We start from the raw sequence: 19,000 nt of genomic DNA, 5'->3' as shown, positions 1-19,000 counted from the left end.
CCCCTTTAAGACGCCGCGCGGTTTCTATGGCGACGCGAGGCGCGGGGGGCGTGGCCTGAAGGGGCGGCGCATGCGCAAAGCGGGCGGCGAGGCCGCCGGGGGCGGGGCGGCGTGAGGGAGGAACAAAGATGGCGGCGGGTGCGGCGGGAGTTGTTGCCATGGCGGCCCGCGGGAGGTGCGGGGGGACGGCGGGGCCACGGCGCCGAGGGCCGGGAGGGGCCCGGGGGGGTTGTCGGTTGGGGCTGGGGGGGGGGCTCGGGGACAGCGGACACCCTCCCCTGAGGGGAGCCCCGCGGCCGGGCGGGCGGTGCGGGACAGGGCCCCGGGGGGCGGGGGGGGGGAGACCGGGATGATGGAGGGGGGGGCACCGGGAGCAGCTCACGGGGGTCCCGGGATAACGGGGGGGAAGGAGACAGGGGACAGCCCCCGTGAGGGACCCCGCGGCGGGAGAGGGGGCGGGGCCGCGAGGGCCCGGGGTGATGGGGGGGGCCGGGAGGGGTTTTTGGGGGGCTGCGGGAATTCCCTTTCGGGGCGGGGGGCGGCACCGGGGGTTCCGGAGGGGGCTGAGCCCCGGGGGTCTCGGGTCCTGGAGAGGGGAGGGGGGGCGCTTTTCCAGCGGCCTGGCCGCCCCCGCCGGGCCCTTCCCGGCCAAAGCCTCGGGGCGACCCCCGCCCCAACCCGGGGAGCGGGAGCCGCCTCGGGGCCGGGGGGGATCCGAACCCCGCCGTGACTCACCGGCACGCAGCGGGGGGGGGTCCCCCCGAGCCTTTGGGATCCCTCCGAGGTTCTGGGGGTCCCCCCCCCAGGTTTCGGGGTCCCCCCGGTGACGCCGTGTCCCCCGCAGGGCCCCCGCCGACGGGACGCTGTGTCCGGCCGCCGGGCGCAGGGGGCTGTGAGCAGGTGGGTCCGTGTCGTCCCCCCCCCCCCGTTTGTCGCTGTCCCCTTCTGTCACCTCCCCTCCCCTGTCTCCCGGCTGTGGCACCCTTGTCACACCAGCCCCGTCGCTGTCCCCCGCAGGCCCCGCCATGCCCCAGGCCTCGGAGCACCGCCTGGGCCGCTCCCGGGACCCCGGCGCCGCCGCCGCCGCCGCCGCCGCCGTGGTGACCGCGCAGCCCCGGGCGGGCTCCCGCCTGCCCAGCGGGCACCGAGCGCTGAGCCAGGAGCGCCATGCGGCCCCCAACGGGCTCTCGCCGGCCCCCAAACTGCGCCTGCTGCCGCCGAGGCCCCCGCCGCCGCCGCACGAAGACCCCCGCCCCAAGAAGCTGGAGCTGGAGCGGGGCCGGGCGGCCAAGCGAGGGGACCCCGCTCCCCGCGGGCCGGGGGGCCGCCGGGGCCCGCTGAAAGCCGACCACGGCGTGCGGGTGCCCGGGGGAGCCCCGCAGGTGCCCGGCAGCGCCTCCTTCTCGCTGCCCAGCGCGGCCGAGCGGCGTCGGAGCAACTTGGCCCGTTCCAAATCCATCAGCATCGGGGACCTGAGCCAGGGAGGAGGAGGAGGAGGAGGAGGTGGCGGCGGTGGTGTCCCCAGCCGAGCCGAGGACGTGGCGGTGGCGCTGAGCCGGCTGGTGCTCAGGGACTGCGGGCACCCGCTGGGCGCGGCGGGCGCTCTGGCGCTCCGCAGGAGCTCCTCGCTGCGCAGGGTGGCCGTGGGCTCGCCCGGACCCGACGGCAAAGGCGCCGCGCCGCCGCCGCCGCTGCTGCTCTCCGTGCGCCCCGAGGGCGGCCCCCGAGGCCGCGGCACCGCCGCCGAGCCGCCCTACGGCCCCGGCAGCCCCGCGCCCGGCCGCGCCGAGGACAAGGCGGCCGCCGTAAGAGCCTCGGGAGGGGCGGCCGGGGAGGGGGGGGCGTGGGCCCCGCGGTGTCCCCGGCTTTGGGGACAGTTTGAGACCCCCGTGCTGGCCCCGGCTTTGTGACAGTTTTGAGACCCCCGCGGTGTCCCTAGATTTGGGGACAGTTTGTGACCCCCACAGTGTCCCCGGTTTTGGGGACGTTTTGAGACCCCCCAGTCTGTCCCCAGCTTTGGGGATGTGTTGCAACCCCCACAGTGTCCCCAACTTTGTGACAGTTTTGAGACCCCTGCAGTGTCCCCCGTTTTGCGGACGTTTTGAGAGCCCCACGCTGTCCCCAGCCTTGGGGACATTTTGAGACCCCCGCAGTGTCCCCAGCTTTGGGGATATGTTGAGATCCCGACGCTGTCCCCAGCCTCAGGGACATTTTGGTACCCCCAGGCTGTCCCCAGCTTTGGGGACATTTTGTGACCCCCTAGGCTGTCCCCAGCTTTGGGGACGTTTGGAGACCCCCATGCTGTCCCCAGCCTCAGGGACATTTTGAGACCCCCACGCTGTTGAGACCCCCAGGCTGTCCCCACCTTTGGGGACACTTTGTGACCCCCGCGGTGTCGCCGGTCTCAGGGTCGGTGATATCTCCAGGGTGGCACAGTGGCTCTGGTCTCACCTGTCCCCGCTCCTGTCCTGTTTTGGGGACCCCCACGGCTCCGGGAGTGGCCGCTGCCCTCCCCGTGGCTCCGGGAGTGACCGGTCCCGTTCCCCCCACAGCTCCGGGGTGGCCACGGGTGACCGCGGTGACACCCGGCTGGCCGCGGGTGGCCGCTGCCCTCCCCGTTTCCGCATCCGCCTCCCCCCCGGCCCGTCCCGCACCTGCCCGGCCACGTGTGGGGGGATCGTAATCCCCGAAATCCCACCGGGACACGGCGGCGCGGCCTCGTCCCCCCTCGGCGTGTCCCCAGCGCTGCCCGGGGGGCTCCCGCGGCCCCGCCGAGCCCCCCAGACCCCGCCACTTCACCCGGCGACGGGGTTTATTTCTTCGGGGAGGGGGACACGACGTTTACCTCGGCACCCCTCCGAGCTGTTCCTGTTCCCCGGGGGCAGCTCCGGCTAATTAATCCCCGCGGGATGAGCCTCCCGCGCGGCCCAGAATAGCCGGGGGAATCGGATCAGCTAATGAGCTGAGAGGGACGGCGCACTCCGCTGCCATCGGTCCCCTCCGTGCGGCCACCGGGGAACCGCGCCGGGGGGTTGTCACCGCCGCGCCGGGGGTTGTCACCACCATGCCGGGGCTGCAGGGAGCCACGCTGGTGGCGGAGCTGCCGCGGAAGCTGCACCGTTCGTTGGTGACCCGGCGGGAGCTCCAGGGCCGGGCGGCCGACATCTCGGAGTCGGTGGTGCACACGGCGGTGATGGGGCTGCTGCTGGTCACCGGCGAGGTGAAGGCGCCCGGGGACGGCGGCGGGGACGGGGCGGGCGGGGCGCGGCTCACCGCCTGTCACTCGCTGTCCCCGCAGACGCACCACACGCTGCTGCTGGGCTCGGGACACGTGGGCCTCAGGAATTTGGGCAACACGGTAAGTGGCCCGTGGTCAGAACCCGCAGGGTTCTGGGGCCTCTGTCTTGGGGTGCGGGAGGGATTTGGGGTCACCTCGGGGTCCTCCAGGTTCCGTGGTCATGGTCCTGTTCTCCCGTCCTGCTGGGATGTCACATTCCCAGAGCTCCCTCAGCAATGTCCCCGTGGTCCCCAACCTTGCAGTCCCTCTGTCCTGGGGTGCAGGAGGGATTTGGGCTCTCCCGGGTCACCTCGGGGTCCCCCAGGCTCAGTGGTCATGGTCCTGTTCTCCCGTCCTGCTGGGATGTCACATTCCCAGAGCTCCCCCAGCCCCACAGCCCTGTCCCCACGGTCCCCAACCCTCCTGTCCCTCCGTCCTGGGCTATGGGAGGGATCTGGGGTCCCTTTAGTGTCACCTGGGGGTCACCTCAATGTCCCCGAAGCACTTTGCGCCTGTCTCATCCCACCGGGGACATCACATCCCCGGGGACCCCCAACCTCACGGGGACACCCTGAGGACCCCCTGGGTCCCTGCCACACCCCAGGATGTCCCCGTGTCCCCTTCCAGTGCTTCATGAACGCGGTGCTGCAGTGCCTGAGCAGCACCAAACCCCTGCGGGATTACTGCCTGCGCCGGGACTTCCAGCAGGAGCAGCCCCCCGGCCCCCGCGCCCCCCAGGAGCTCACCGAAGGTGGGGCAGACCCCCCTCCCCCAGAACCTCCCGCAGCCCCCCCAGGGCCTTACATAACCGTGGTGACACCACGGTGTCCCCGCAGCCTTCGCCGACGTCATCGCCGCCCTGTGGCACCCCGACTCCTCCGAGGCCGTCAACCCCGGGCGCTTCAAGGCCGTGTTCCAAAAATACGTCCCCTCCTTCACGGGCTACAGGTGAGACCCCCTCACCCAAGCCCAAAAAACACCCCCCTGGAGGTCCCCGGGGTGGGCACGAAGCGTGTCCACTCCGTGTCCCCGCAGCCAGCAGGACGCGCAGGAATTCCTCAAGTTCTTCATGGACCGGCTGCACGTGGAGATCAACAGGAAGGGCCGGCGCACCCCCAGCATCCTGTCGGACACGCGGAGAGCCCCGGCCCTGGAGGACCCCGAAACGCTCAGGTGAGGGCCGGGGCGAGGGCTGGAACCCCGGTTTTTGGGGGGGGGGGGACGACGACAGGTGACCCTGATGTCACCCCGACGTCACCCTCGCCGCCCCGCAGCGACGACGAATGCGCCAACCAGATGTGGAAGCGCTACCTGGAGAGGGAGGACAGCAAGATCGTGGGTGAGCGCTGGGAATGGGGGTGTCCCCCCCCTCTTGCCGGGGACCCCGAAACCTCTGGGGGTTCCACCCAAGCCTCCCTGCGTCCCCCTCTGCCCCCCAGATCTCTTTGTGGGGCAGCTGAAGAGCTGCCTCAAGTGCCAGGCCTGCGGCTACCGCTCCACCACCTTCGAGGTGTTCTGCGACCTCTCGCTGCCCATCCCAAAGGTAGGGCTGGGCTGCAGCCCCGACCCCCGAAAACCCCTCAGACCCCCCCGAAAATTCCTTCCTGAACCCCCAAAATTCCTCCCTGATCCCCCCAAAATTCCCCCCTGACCCCCTGGCCCTCCAGAAAAGCTTTGCCGGGGGGAAGGTCTCGCTCCACGACTGCTTCAGCCTCTTCACCAAGGAGGAGGAGCTGGACTCGGAGAACGCCCCGGTGAGAGGCTGGACCCCGCCCCACACCCAGCGACCCCTCCCCCGGAGCCCCGTTTGTCCCCCGGGCCCCTCGCCGAGCGTCCCCTGTCCCCTCAGGTGTGTGACAAGTGCCGGCAGCGGACGCGGAGCACCAAGAAGTTGACGATCCAGCGCTTCCCACGCATCCTGGTGCTCCGTATCCTTGGGGAACCAGCACGGGCAGCACCCCCGAAACCCTTGGGAGGATCCCCCTCCCCAAAACTTTCCCAAGGATTTGGGGTGGGCGGGGACAGGGATCGCCCCTCCGTCCCCCTTTTTCCCTTAACCCCCCCGGGGCAGACCTGAACCGGTTCTCCACCACGCGCTACTCCATCAAGAAATGCTCCGTCTTCGTGGACTTCCCGCTGCAGCAGCTCAACCTGCGCGAGTTCGCCAGCGAGAAGGCGGGTGAGAGGAGAGGGCTCCGAGCGGGGAAAAAAAAAAATTCGGGATTTTGGGGGGGACGGGACGGGGACGGGGGGGCTCAGGACGAGGCTCAACCCGACCCACGCCACTCCCCCCCCGGCCGCAGGCAGCCCCGTCTACAGCCTGTACGCGCTGTGCAACCACTCGGGCAGCGTCCACTACGGTCACTACACGGCCTTCTGCCGCGACCCGGCCGGCTGGCGCGTCTACAACGACTCCCGGTCAGTCGGTGTCCCCCCCTCCCCGCCCCGGTGGGACCCTCCCGGTGCCCCCCGTTGTGCCCCCCCCTCCCCCGGTGCTGCGGGGGGCTGAGGGCTGTCCCCCGCCCGCAGGGTCTCGCCCATCAGCGAGAACCAGGTGCCGTCCAGCGAGGGCTACGTGCTGTTCTACGAGCTGGAGGAGCCCCCCGGCCGCAGACCCTGAGAGCCCCCCACCACCCGGGAGACCCCCGGGAAACGCCCCCACCCCCCGGGAAACGCCCCCCCCCGGGAAACGCCCCCCCCGGGAAACGCCCCCCCCGGGGCCCCGCGGCAAAAGGGGGTGCGGGGCTGGGGGGTGCGGCCGCAGCCCGCGCGGCCCCGGGGGGTTTTGTGAATAAATTTATTAAAAAACAAACAAACAAAAAAAAACAACCCAAAAACCGCCAAGTTTTGGGGCGCCGGGAGGGGCGGGGTTGGTGGGGAGGGTGAGGGGGTGGGGCGTGTGATTGACAGCGAGGGGTGGGTGTGGTTTGAGTGAAGGCGTGGTTTGTGCGCATGGGCGGGGCTGTGTTGATTGATTAGCGAGAGGCGTGGTGATGGAGGGGCGTGGCGTGCCTGCTGATTGGCTGATAGCGTGGGAGGCGTGGCTTATATACACTGCGCGCTATCTCCCGCCACAGCGCGCTGTCCATCAACGCGCCGCGCCTTCCCATTGGTCCGTCTCCGCTAAGCCCTGCCCGTCGCCCTGATAAGCGGCGGGAAGGGGCGTGGCCAGCGCGGCCGGACGCGGGACAGGTGAGGGGCGATCCCGGGGGGTCCCGGAGGGTCCCGGGGGGTCCCGGGGCCGCTCTGGGGCTCCCGGCGGCCCCTCTGACCCCTGCCCGCCCCAGGTGCCCTCATGCCGCCCACCGTGGCCGTCCTGGGCGGCGGCATCAGCGGCCTGGCCGCCTGCTACCACCTGGTGCGCGCCCCCCGTCCGCCCAAGGTGAGCCCGGGACCCCCGAACCGGGAACCCCGAACCGGGACCCCCGAACCGCCCCCCGCCCGAACCGGGACCCCCGCACCCCGAACCGGGACCCCCGAGCCGCCCCCCGACCGAACCGGGACCCCCGCACCCCGAACCGGGACCCCCGAACCGCCCCCCGCCCGAACCGGGACCCCCGAACCCCGAACCGGGACCCCCGAACCGCCCCCCGCCCGAACCGGGACCCCCGCACCCCGAACCGGGACCCCCAAGTCCCCTGTCCCCCCAGGACCCCCAACCCTTCAGGGACCCCCGGTGTCCCCCCAGGACCCCCCGACCCCCGCGCCCTGAGCCGCCTGTGCCCTCGTGGCTCCGGGGACCCCCAGCCCCCACCCAGGGACCCCCCAATTCCCCCTCTCCCGGCCCCGCTTTCCCTCCCGAGACCCCCTGGGACCCCCAGCCCCTGTGAGACCCCCCAGATCCCCCCGGGACCCCAATGCCCCGGCGTTCCCACGTCTCTCGGGACCCCCATCCTTTCAGAGACCCCCAATTCCCTCTGGACCCCCGATTCCCCCGGGGTTCCCTTCTCCCTCCTGGGACCCCCACGTGTCACCGTGTCCCCGTGATGATTTGGGGGTCCCGGGGGTCCCGGTGTTGATCCGGGGGTCCCGGTGTTGATGTGGGGGGTCCCGGGGGTCCCCGGGTGATGTGGGGGTCCCGGGGGTCCCGGTGTTGATCCGGGGGTCCCGGTGTTGATGTGGGGGTCCCGGGGGTCCCGGTGGTGATCCGGGGGTCCCCGGGTGATGTGGGGGTCCCGGGGGTCCCGGTGTTGATCCGGGGGTCCCCGGGTGATGTGGGGGTCCCGGGGGTCCCGGTGGTGATCCGGGGGTCCCCGGGTGATGTGGGGGGTCCCGGGGGTCCCGGTGGTGATCCGGGGGTCCCCGGGTGATCTGGGGGTCCCGGTGTTGATCCGGGGGTCCCCGGGTGATGTGGGGGTCCCGGGGGTCCCGGTGGTGATCCGGGGGTCCCCGGGTGATCTGGGGGGTCCCGGGGGTCCCGGTGTTGATCCGGGGGTCCCCGGGTGATCTGGGGGTCCCGGTGTTGATCCGGGGGTCCCCGGGTGATGTGGGGGTCCCGGGGGTCCCGGTGTTGATCCGGGGGTCCCCGGGTGATCTGGGGGTCCGCAGGTGGTGCTGCTGGAGGCCAGCGGCCGTTTCGGGGGGTGGCTGCAGAGCTCGGGGACCCCCGAGGGCGCCGTGTTCGAGCACGGCCCCAGGGGGGTGCGGCCGGCCGGGCCCGCGGGCGCCGACACCCTGCACATGGTACGGGGGTCCCGGGGGGTCCCGGGGGGTCCTCGGGGGTGCTTGGGGGTCCTGGGGGGGTTTGGGGGGTCTAGGGGGTTCCTGGGGCGGGGTTTGGGGGTACAGGGGTGTCCCTGTGGGGCTGGGGTTTAGGGGCTCCCTGTGTGAATTCTGGGGGTCCCTGGGTGGATTTTGGGGTCCCTGGGTGGATTTTGGGCTCCCTGGGTGGATTTTTGGGGTCCCTGGGTGGATTTTTGGGGTCCCTGGGTGACTTTTGGGCTCCCTGGGTGGATTTTTGGGGTCCCTGGGTGGCTTTTGGGCTCCCTGGGTGGATTTTTGGGGTCCCTGGGTGGCTTTTGGGCTCCCTGGGTGGATTTTGGGCTCCCTGGGTTGATTTTTGGGCTCCCTGGGTGGCTTTTGGGGCTCCCTGGGTGGATTTTTGGGCTCCCTGGGTGGATTTTTGGGCTCCCTGGGTGGATTTTGGGCTCCCTGGGTGGATTTTGGGCTCCCTGGGTTGATTTTTGGGCTCCCTGGGTTGATTTTTGGGCTCCCTGGGTTGATTTTTGGGCTCCCTGGGTGGATTTTTGGGGTCCCTGGGTGGCTTTTGGGCTCCCTGGGTTGATTTTTGGGGTCCCTGGGTGGCTTTTGGACTCCCTGGGTGGATTTTTGGGGTCCCTGGGTTGATTTTTGGGGTCCCTGGGTTGATTTTTGGGGTCCCTGGGTGGCTTTTGGGATCCCTCCCAGGTATCAGCACGTGTCCCCGCAGGTGTCGGAGCTGGGGCTGGCCGGTGACATCCTGGCTGTCCCCGGGGACCACCCGGCATCCCGGAACCGCTTCCTGTACCTGGGGGGGACCCTGCACCCCCTGCCCCAGGGCCTGCGGTGGGTGGCACCTGTCCCTTGTCCCCAGTGTCACCTCCCTGTGTCCCCAGGGTCATCCCTGTCCCCAGTGTCACCTCCCCCTGCCCCAGGGCCTGCGGTGGGTGGCACCTGTCCCCCGTGTCCCCTCCTGTCCCCAATGCCATCCCTGACCCTGAATTGTCCCCAGGGGCTGCTCCGGGCTGTGTCCCCTGTCCCCAAGGCCACCTCCTGTCCCTGCTGTCCCCGAGGGGCTGCTCTGGGCCGTGTCTCGTGTCCCCAATGTCCCCTGCTGTCCCCGGTGTCCCCAGGGGGCTGCTGTGGGCCGTGCCCCCGTTCTCCCGGGCGCTGCTCTGGAGCGGGCTGCGGGACCTGCTGACCCCGGCGGGGACGGGGCCGGACGAGAGCGCCCACGCCTTCGCCCAGCGCCGCTTCGGCCGCGAGGTGGGTCACCTCCCCACCCCCGGGACCCCAAACACCACAGACGCGCCCCAAAAACCCCGTAAACAGCCCCAAAATCCCATAGCCAACCCCAAAATCCCAGAAACAGCCCCAAAATCCCATAGCCAACCCCAAAATCCCATCAACAGCCCCAAAATCCCAGAAACAGCCCCAAAATCCCCATAACCAACCCCAAAATCCCATAGCCAACCCCAAAATCCCATCAACAGCCCCAAAATCCCAGAAACAGCCCCCAAATCCCCATAACCAACCCCAAAATCCCATAAACAGCCCCAAAATCCCATAGCCAACCCCAAAATCCCATAAACAGCCCCAAAATCCCAGAAACAGCCCCAAAATCCCCATAACCAACCCCAAAATCCCATAAACAGCCCCAAAATCCCATAGCCAACCCCAAAATCCCAGAAACAGCCCCAAAATCCCATAGCCAACCCCAAAATCCCAGAAACAGCCCCAAAATCCCAGAAACAGCCCCCAAATCCCCATAACCAACCCCAAAATCCCATAGCCAACCCCAAAATCCCATAAACAGCCCCAAAATCCCATAGCCAACCCCAAAATCCCATAAACAGCCCCCAAATCCCAGAAACAGCCCCAAAATCCCATAACCAACCTCAAAATCCCAGAAACAGCCCCAAAATCCCATAGCCAACCCCAAAATCCCATAAACAGCCCCAAAATCCCATAGCCACCCCCAAAAATCCTGATAAACCCCCCAAAAACCCCATAGCCACCTCCAAAAACCCCATGACCACCCCCAAAAATCCCATAAGCACCCCCAAAACCCCTGATAAACTCCCCCAAAATTCCATAAACAGCCCCAAAATCCCGGAAACAGCCCCAAAATCCCCATAACCAACCCCAAAAATCCCATAACCAACCTCAAAATCCCATAGCCACCCCCAAAAATCCCGATAAACCCCCCCCAAAATCCCCGTAAACACCCCCAAAATAGCCAGAACCCCCCGGAGATCCCCGAGCCCCCCAAAAAAATCCTCAGAGCCCCCAGAACTGTGATAAGCCCCTGAACCCAGATAACCGCACCCCAAAACCCCGCCCGGCCTTATCGGGGCCTCGCCGGGGCGGGCGGGGCCCCGCTGTCACTGTCCCCATCGCTGTCCCCAGTGTCACTGTCCCCACCATCCCTGCTGTCCCCATTGCTGTCGCTGTCCCCAACGTCACTGTCCCCATCGCTGTCCCCAGTGTCACTGTCCCCATCATTGTTCCTGTCCTTGTCCCTGCTGTCCCCATTGCTGTCGCTGTCCCCAACGTCACTGTCCCCATCACTGTCCCCAATGTCACTGTCCCCATCATTGTTCCTGTCCTTGTCCCTGCTGTCCCCATTGCTGTCGCTGTCCCCAATGTCACTGTCCCCATCATTGTTCCTGTCCTTGTCCCTGCTGTCCTCATTGCTGTCACTGTCCCCAATGTCCCTGTCCTTGCTGTCCCTGCTGTCCCCATTGCTGTCGCTGTCCCCACTGTCACTGTCCCCATCATTGTTCCTGTCCTTGTCCCTGCTGTCCCCATTGCTGTCGCTGTCCCCAACGTCACTGTCCCCATCGCTGTCCCCAGTGTCACTGTCCCCATCATTGTTCCTGTCCTTGTCCCTGCTGTCCCCATTGCTGTCACTGTCCCCAACGTCACTGTCCCCATCACTGTCCCCAGTGTCACTGTCCCCATCATTGTCCCTGTCCTTGTCCCTGCTGTCCCCAATGCTGTCACTGTCCCCAATGTCACTGTCCCCATCACTGTCCCCACTGTCACTGTCCCCATCATTGTTCCTGTCCTTGTCCCTGCTGTCCTCATTGCTGTCGCTGTCCCCAATGTCACTGTCCCCATCACTGTCCCCAGTGTCACTGTCCCCATCATTGTTCCTGTCCTTGTCCCTGCTGTCCCCATTGCTGTCACTGTCCCCATCATTGTTCCTGTCCTTGTCCCTGCTGTCCCCATTGCTGTCGCTGTCCCCATTGCTGTCACTGTCCCCATCGTTGTTCCTGTCCTTGTCCCTGCTGTCCCCATTGCTGTCACTGTCCCCATCACTGTTCCTGTCCTTGTCCCTGCTGTCCTCATTGCTGTCACTGTCCCCAATGTCCCTGTCCCTGCTGTCCCCATTGCTGTCCCTCTGTCCAGGCTGTCCCTGTCCCTGTCCCCATCGCTGTCCCCACTGTCCCTATCGGTGTCTTGACTGCGCTGTCCCCAACACCGTCCCTTGTCCCCAACACTGTCCCTTGTCCCCAACACTGTCCCGTGTCCCCATTGCTGTCCCCATGTCCCTGTCCCTGTGTCCCCGTCAGTGTCCTCACCGTGGCTGTCCCCGTGTCCTCCTCGGTGTCCCCAGTGTCCCCATGTCCCCACAGGTGGCCGAGGTGGCCGTGGACAGCCTGTGCAGGGGTGTCTTTGCCGGGGACAGCCGTGTCCTCAGCGTCCGCTCCTGTTTCCCCGCCCTGTTCCACGCCGAGCGGCGCCGAGGGTCCGTCCTGCTGGGGATGGCACTGGGACACGGTGGGGACACTGGGGACACTGCTGGGGACACTGGGGACACTGCTGGGGATGGCACTGGGACACGGTGGGGACACTGGGGACACTGCTGGGGATGGCACTGGGACACGGTGGGGACACTGGGGACACTGTGGGGACACTGGGGACACTGCTGGGGATGGCACTGGGACACGGTGGGGACACTGGGGACACTGCTGGGGATGGCACTGGGACACGGTGGGGACACTGGGGACACGGTGGGGACACTGGGGACACTGCTGGGGCTGGCGCTGGGACACAGTGGGGACACTGGGGACACTGCTGGGGATGGCACTGGGACACGGTGGGGACACTGGGGACACTGCTGGGGATGGCACTGGGACACGGTGGGGACACTGGGGACACGGTGGGGACACTGCTGGGGATGGCACTGGGACACGGTGGGGACATTGGGGACACTGCTGGGGATGGCACTGGGACACGGTGGGGACACTGGGGACACTGCTGGGGACACTGCTGGGGATGGCACTGGGACACGGTGGGGACACTGGGGACACTGCTGGGGACACTGCTGGGGATGGCACTGGGACACGGTGGGGACACTGGGGACACTGCTGGGGACACTGCTGGGGATGGCACTGGGACACGGTGGGAACACTGGGGACACTGCTGGGGACACTGGGGACACTGCTGGGGATGGCACTGGGACACGGTGGGGACACTGGGGACACTGCTGGGGATGGCACTGGGACACGGTGGGGACACTGGGGACACTGCTGGGGACACTGCTGGGGATGGCACTGGGACACGGTGGGGACACTGGGGACACTGTGGGGACACTGGGGACACTGCTGGGGATGGCACTGGGACACGGTGGGGACACTGGGGACACTGCTGGGGATGGCACTGGGACACGGTGGGGATGGCACTGGGACACGGTGGGGACACTGGGGACACTGCTGGGGATGGCACTGGGACACGGTGGGGATGGCACTGGGACACGGTGGGGACACTGGGGACACTGCTGGGGATGGCACTGGGACACGGTGGGGACACTGGGGACACGGTGGGGACACTGGGGACACTGCTGGGGATGGCACTGGGACACGGTGGGGACATTGGGGACACTGCTGGGGATGGTACTGCGATACTGTGGGGACACTGGGGACACTGCTGGGGATGGCACTGGGACACGGTGGGGACACTACTGGGGATGGCGCTGGGACACTGTGGGGACACTGGGGACATTGGGGACATGGTGGGGCTGGCACTGGGACACGGTGGGGACACTGGGGACACTGTGGGGACACTGCTGGGGCTGGCACTGGGACACGGTGGGGACATTGGGGACATCCCCGGGTTGGGGACAGCTCGGTGTTGTCGCCGCCGGTGGCAGCAGGGAGGGGACACGGGCGGGGCAGGGGACATTCCCGGGCGGTGTCACGGTGTCCTTGTCGCCGCAGGTGACCGCCGGGAGGGGCCAGCGGCGGGGCTGGCGCGGCGGGCGCGGGCCGAGCGCTGGAGCCAGTGGTCGCTGCGGGGCGGGATGGAGGCGCTGCCGCGGGCCTTGGTGACATTCGTGTCCCCGCGCGGGGCCGAGCTGCGCTGCCACGCGCCCCTGACACACCTGTGCCACCGCCGCGGCCGCTGGCAGGTGGGGACGGCTCCCGGCGCCACCGCGCGGCCACCCGGCTGTCGCCGTCCTGTCCCTGTCCCCCTCCCGCAGCGCTCTGTGTCCCCTGCAGTGTCCCCGGGTCCCCCCGTCCCCTCTGTCCCCTCCCCAGTGTCCCCAGTGTCCCCGGGGGTGTCCCCAGTGTCCCCAGTCACCCAGACCCTCTCCCCAGTGTCCCTTGGGTCCCTTCCCAGTGTCCCCTACTGTCCCAATGTCCCCAGTGTCCCAGTTCCCTCCCCAATCCTGTCCCCGGTGTCCCCAAAGTCCCCAGTGTCCCCAGTGTCCCCGGTGTCCCCGGTGTCCCCAATGTCCCCAGTGTCCCCAAAGTCCCCGGTGTCCCTGGTGTCCCCGGGGGTGTCCCCAGTGTCCCCAGGGGTGTCCCCATGTCCGGTCTCTCCCCAGCTCACCTTTCCGGGCGGTTCCCTCACCGCCGACCACGTGCTCAGCGCCCTCCCGGCCGCAGGTACGGGGCTCCGCCCCCCCGGTGTCCCCAGGGTCCCCAATATCCCCTCGCGCTGTCCCTCCTGATGTCCTCAGTGTCCCCAATGTCCCCCCGCTATCCCTGCTGACGTCCCTGCTGTCCCCAGCGCTGTCCCCGCTGATGTCCCCACACTGTCCCCGCTGATGTCCCCGCACTGTCCCCAATGTCCCCACACTGTCCCCACACTGTCCCCAATGTCCCCACACTGTCCCCAATGTCCCCTCTGTCCCCAGCCCTGGCACAGGCGTTACCGGCCGAGCTGTCCCCACACTGTCCCCACACTGTCCCCAGTGTCCCCACACTGTCCCCAATGTCCCCGCACTGTCCCCAATGTCCCCGCACTGTCCCCAGTGTCCCCTCTGTCCCCAGCCCTGGCGCAGGCGTTACTGGCCGAGCTGTCCCCGCACTGTCCCCACACTGTCCCCAATGTCCCCACACTGTCCCCAATGTCCCCTCTGTCCCCAGCCCTGGCGCAGGCGTTACCGGCCGAGCTGTCCCCGCACTGTCCCCGCACTGTCCCCACACTGTCCCCAATGTCCCCACACTGTCCCCAATGTCCCCGCACTGTCCCCAATGTCCCCTCTGTCCCCAGCCCTGGCGCAGGCGTTACCGGCCGAGCTGTCCCCGCACTGTCCCCGCACTGTCCCCACACTGTCCCCAATGTCCCCACACTGTCCCCAATGTCCCCGCACTGTCCCCAATGTCCCCTCTGTCCCCAGCCCTGGCGCAGGCGTTACCGGCCGAGCTGTCCCCGCACTGTCCCCGCACTGTCCCCAATGTCCCCACACTGTCCCCAGTGTCCCCTCTGTCCCCAGCCCTGGCGCAGGCGTTACCGGCCGAGCTGTCCCTGCACTGTCCCCGCACTGTCCCCAATGTCCCCGCACTGTCCCCAGTGTCCCCTCTGTCCCCAGCCCTGGCGCAGGCGTTACCGGCCGAGCTGTCCCTGCACTGTCCCCACACTGTCCCCAATGTCCCCACACTGTCCCCAATGTCCCCTCTGTCCCCAGCCCTGGCGCAGGCGTTACCGGCCGAGCTGTCCCTGCACTGTCCCCACACTGTCCCCAATGTCCCCGCACTGTCCCCAGTGTCCCCTCTGTCCCCAGCCCTGGCGCAGGCGTTACCGGCCGAGCTGTCCCTGCACTGTCCCCGCACTGTCCCCAATGTCCCCGCACTGTCCCCAGTGTCCCCTCTGTCCCCAGCCCTGGCGCAGGCGTTACCGGCCGAGCTGTCCCTGCACTGTCCCCACACTGTCCCCAATGTCCCCGCACTGTCCCCAGTGTCCCCTCTGTCCCCAGCCCTGGCGCAGGCGTTACCGGCCGAGCTGTCCCTGCACTGTCCCCAATGTCCCCGCACTGTCCCCAGTGTCCCCTCTGTCCCCAGCCCTGGCGCAGGCGTTACCGGCCGAGCTGTCCCCGCACTGTCCCCAATGTCCCCGCACTGTCCCCAGTGTCCCCTCTGTCCCCAGCCCTGGCGCAGGCGTTACCGGCCGAGCTGTCCCCGCTGGCGCGGGAGCTCCGGGACATCCCGGCCGCCACCGTGGCCGTGGTCAACCTGCACTACCGGGGCGTGACGCTGCCCGTGACGGTGAGACGCGTCCCCGCGGTGTCCCCGAGGCGCCCCCGCGGTGTCCCCGAGCCCCGGGGTGACCGCCGGCCGTCCCCCCGCCCGCAGGGCTTCGGTCACCTGGTGCCGTCCTGGGAGGACCCGGCGCTCCTGGGCGTCGTCTACGACTCGGTGGCGTTCCCCGAGCACGACGGGAGCCCCGGGAGCCCCTCGGTGCGCCTGACGGTGGGTGACACCGCGGGGACACCGGGGACAGCGCGGGGGACAGCGCGGGGGACAGGAGGGACACTGAGGGGCGGCACTGGGGACAGCGGGGGGTGATATGGGGACACCGGGAAGGGACATTGGGGACAGTGAGGGGGGACACCAGGAGGTGTCACGGGGGGTGGCACTGGGGACACCAGGGGGGACACTGGGGACACCGCAGGGTGGCACTGGGGGCACTGTATGGGGAGGGCACTGGGGACACCGGGGGTGTGACAGGGTGATTTTGGGGAGTTCATGGTGGGTGGCATTGGGGACACTGGGAGGGGTGACACTGGGGACACTGGGAGGGGACATTGAGGACACTGCGGGGTGACACTGAGGATAGTGGGGATAGCACGGGGTGGCACTGGGGACACTGGAGGGGGATATTGGGGACACCGCGGGGGTGGCACTGGGGACACGGGGACAGTGACAGGGTGATTTTGGGGGGCTCACGGGGGTGGCACTGGGGACACCGGGATGGTGACAGAGCTGCTCTGGGTGTCCCCAGGTGACACGGGGGGTGACCGTGTCCCCTCTCTGTGTCCCCAGGTGACACGGGGGGTGACGGTGTCCCCGCTCTGTGTCCCCAGGTGACACTGGGGGTGACCGTGTCCCCTCTCTGTGTCCCCAGGTGACACTGGGGGTGACGGTGTCCCCGCTCTGTGTCCCCAGGTGACACGGGGGGTGACGGTGTCCCCTCTCTGTGTCCCCAGGTGACACTGGGGGTGACGGTGTCCCCTCTCTGTGTCCCCAGGTGACACTGGGGGTGACGGTGTCCCCGCTCTGTGTCCCCAGGTGACACGGGGGGTGACGGTGTCCCCTCTCTGTGTCCCCAGGTGACACGGGGGGTGACCGTGTCCCCGCTCTGTGTCCCCAGGTGACATGGGGGTGACCGTGTCCCCGCTCTGTGTCCCCAGGTGACACGGGGGGTGACGGTGTCCCCTCTCTGTGTCCCCAGGTGACACGGGGGGTGACGGTGTCCCCTCTCTGTGTCCCCAGGTGACACTGGAGGTGACGGTGTCCCCTCTCTGTGTCCCCAGGTGACACGGGGGGTGACGGTGTCCCCTCTCTGTGTCCCCAGGTGACACTGGGGGTGACCGTGTCCCCTCTCTGTGTCCCCAGGTGACACGGGGGGTGACGGTGTCCCCTCTCTGTGTCCCCAGGTGACACGGGGGGTGACGGTGTCCCCGCTCTGTGTCCCCAGGTGACACTGGGGGTGACGGTGTCCCCGCTCTGTGTCCCCAGGTGACACTGGGGGTGACGGTGTCCCCGCTCTGTGTCCCCAGGTGACACTGGGGGGTGACCGTGTCCCCTCTCTGTGTCCCCAGGTGACACTGGGGGTGACGGTGTCCCCTCTCTGTGTCCCCAGGTGACACGGGGGTGACGGTGTCCCCGCTCTGTGTCCCCAGGTGATGCTGGGCGGGGCCTGGTTCCGGCAGAGTTTTGGGGACCCCTCGGGCGTGTCCCCGCAGGTGCTGCTGGCCCGGGCCCGCGCGGCCGTCAGGGACCACCTGGGGCTGGCCGGGCCCCCCGCCCGCGCCATGGTCAGGGTGCAGCAGGTGGGTGACGCCGGGGGACACGGGGACACTGGGGGGACATGGGGGGACATGGGGACACTGGGGGGACATGGGGGGACATGGGGGGACATGGGGACATTGGGGGGACATGGGGACATTTGGGACACTGGGGGGACATGGGGGGACATGGGGACATTGGGGGGACATGGGGACATTTGGGACACTGGGGGGACATGGGGGGACATGGGGACATTTGGGGGACATGGGGACATTAGGCACACTGGGGGGACATGGGGGGACATGGGGACACATGGGGACACTGGGGGGACATGGAGGGACATGGGGACACTGGGGGGACATGGGGACACTGGAGGGACACTGGGGGGACATGGGGACATGCAGACACTGGGGGGACACTAGGGGGGCATGGGGTGACATGGAGACACTGGGGGGATATGGGGACACTGGGGGGCTCCTGGGGCTCACCCGTGTCCCCCTGCCCGCGCCCTGGTCAGGTGGGTGATCCCGGGGGACACGGGGACACTGGGGGGACATGGGGGGACATGGGGACATTTGGGACACTGGGGGGACATTGGGGGGACATGGGGACATTGGGGGCCTCCTGGGGGGTCTCACCAGTGTCCCCCCCGTCCCCTTGTCCCCAGGACTGCATCCCCCAGTACACGCTGGGACACTGGGAGCGCCTTGGTGAGACGGGTGTCCCCTGGGGGTGTCCCCTGTCCCCGGGGCTGTCCCCTGTCCTCAGGCTGTCCCCTGTCCCCAGCCGCTGTCCCTGGGGCTGTCCCCTGTCCCCAGGGCTGTCCCCTGTCCCAGGGCTGTCCCGTGTCCCCAGGGCTGTCCCTGTCCCCGGGGCTGTCCCCAGGGCTGTCCCCTGTCCCTCGGGCTGTCCCTGTCCCCAGGGCTGTCCCTGTCCCCGGGGCTGTCCCCTGTCCCTGGGCTGTCCCCTGTCCCTGGGCTGTCCCCTGTCCCCGGGGCTGTCCCCTGTCCCTGGGCTGTCCCCTGTCCCTGGGCTGTCCCCTGTCCCCGGGGCTGTCCCCTGTCCCTGGGCTGTCCCCTGTCCCCAGCCGCTGTCCCTGTCCCTGGGCTGTCCCCTGTCCCTGGGCTGACCCTGTCCCCGGGGCTGTCCCCTGTCCCCAGGGCTGTCCCCTGTCCCTGGGCTGTCCCCTGTCCCTGGGCTGACCCTGTCCCCGGGGCTGTCCCCTGTCCCCAGGGCTGTCCTCTGTCCCTGGGCTGTCCCCTGTCCCCAGGGCTGTCCCCTGTCCCTGGGCTGTCTCCTGTCCCCAGGGCTGTCCCTGTCCCCGGGGCTGTCCCCTGTCCCCAGGGCTGTCCCCTGTCCCCCGGGGCTGTCCCTGGGCTGTCCCCTGTCCCCAGCCGCTGTCCCCAGGGCTGTCCCCTGTCCCCAGGGCTGTCCCCAGGGCTGTCCCCTGTCCCTGGGCTGTCCCCTGTCCCCTGGGCTGTCCCCTGTCCCCGGGGCTGTCCCTGTCCCCGGGGCTGTCCCCAGGGCTGTCCCCTGTCCCCAGGGCTGTCCCCAGGGCTGTCCCTGTCCCCGGGGCTGTCCCCTGTCCCCAGCCGCCGTCCCTGTCCCCCCCCAGAGCGCATCCAGAAGTTTCTGCGGGAGCAGCGGCTGCCCCTGAGCCTCATCGGCGCCTCCTACTGGGGGGTCTCCGTCAACGACTGCATCGCCGGCGCCAAGGCCGCCGTGGGGAGGGTTTTGGGGTCCCCCCCCGAGCCCTGACCCCCGGCGCCCCCCGGGCCGCCAC

The 19,000-nt window shown here is 68.7% G+C and overlaps 2 protein-coding genes across 3 annotated transcripts; both read left to right on the top strand.

The window, feature by feature from the left end:
- Positions 1-100: 100 nt before the first annotated feature.
- USP21 (ubiquitin specific peptidase 21) lies at positions 101-6,101 on the top strand. Of its 2 annotated transcripts, none has more exons than XM_066206968.1 (14): positions 101-175; positions 845-900; positions 1,018-1,805; positions 3,299-3,358; positions 3,905-4,028; positions 4,114-4,225; positions 4,313-4,450; positions 4,552-4,616; positions 4,717-4,820; positions 4,945-5,031; positions 5,127-5,205; positions 5,349-5,456; positions 5,585-5,695; positions 5,807-6,101. In XM_066206968.1, exons 3-14 carry the CDS (start codon positions 1,026-1,028, stop codon positions 6,070-6,072), a joined length of 2,034 nt encoding a protein of 677 aa, XP_066063065.1. In that variant the 5' UTR covers positions 101-175; positions 845-900; positions 1,018-1,025; the 3' UTR covers positions 6,073-6,101. The 2 variants fall into 2 exon arrangements, with proteins under 2 accessions (XP_066063065.1, XP_066063066.1); XM_066206969.1 differs by having other exon boundaries at positions 5,581-5,695; positions 5,807-5,990.
- A 337-nt stretch (positions 6,102-6,438) lies between these two features.
- On the top strand, positions 6,439-18,993 carry PPOX (protoporphyrinogen oxidase). The gene is made up of 13 exons (XM_066206970.1): positions 6,439-6,469; positions 6,565-6,659; positions 7,826-7,960; positions 8,706-8,821; positions 9,109-9,241; positions 11,617-11,761; positions 13,201-13,391; positions 13,812-13,872; positions 15,356-15,474; positions 15,562-15,678; positions 17,112-17,261; positions 17,885-17,927; positions 18,833-18,993. Exons 2-13 carry the CDS (start codon positions 6,573-6,575, stop codon positions 18,973-18,975), a joined length of 1,440 nt encoding a protein of 479 aa, XP_066063067.1. The 5' UTR covers positions 6,439-6,469; positions 6,565-6,572; the 3' UTR covers positions 18,976-18,993.
- Positions 18,994-19,000: the final 7 nt, after the last annotated feature.

Source organism: Chamaea fasciata, unplaced genomic scaffold, assembly GCF_029207755.1.
Source record: "Chamaea fasciata isolate MVZ Bird 193981 ecotype frontalis unplaced genomic scaffold, bChaFas1.0.hap1 SCAF_31, whole genome shotgun sequence".
Lineage (NCBI taxonomy): Eukaryota > Metazoa > Chordata > Aves > Passeriformes > Sylviidae > Chamaea > Chamaea fasciata.
Note: the sequence above shows the minus strand (reverse complement) of the source record. Positions and strands in the feature narration are given on the sequence as shown.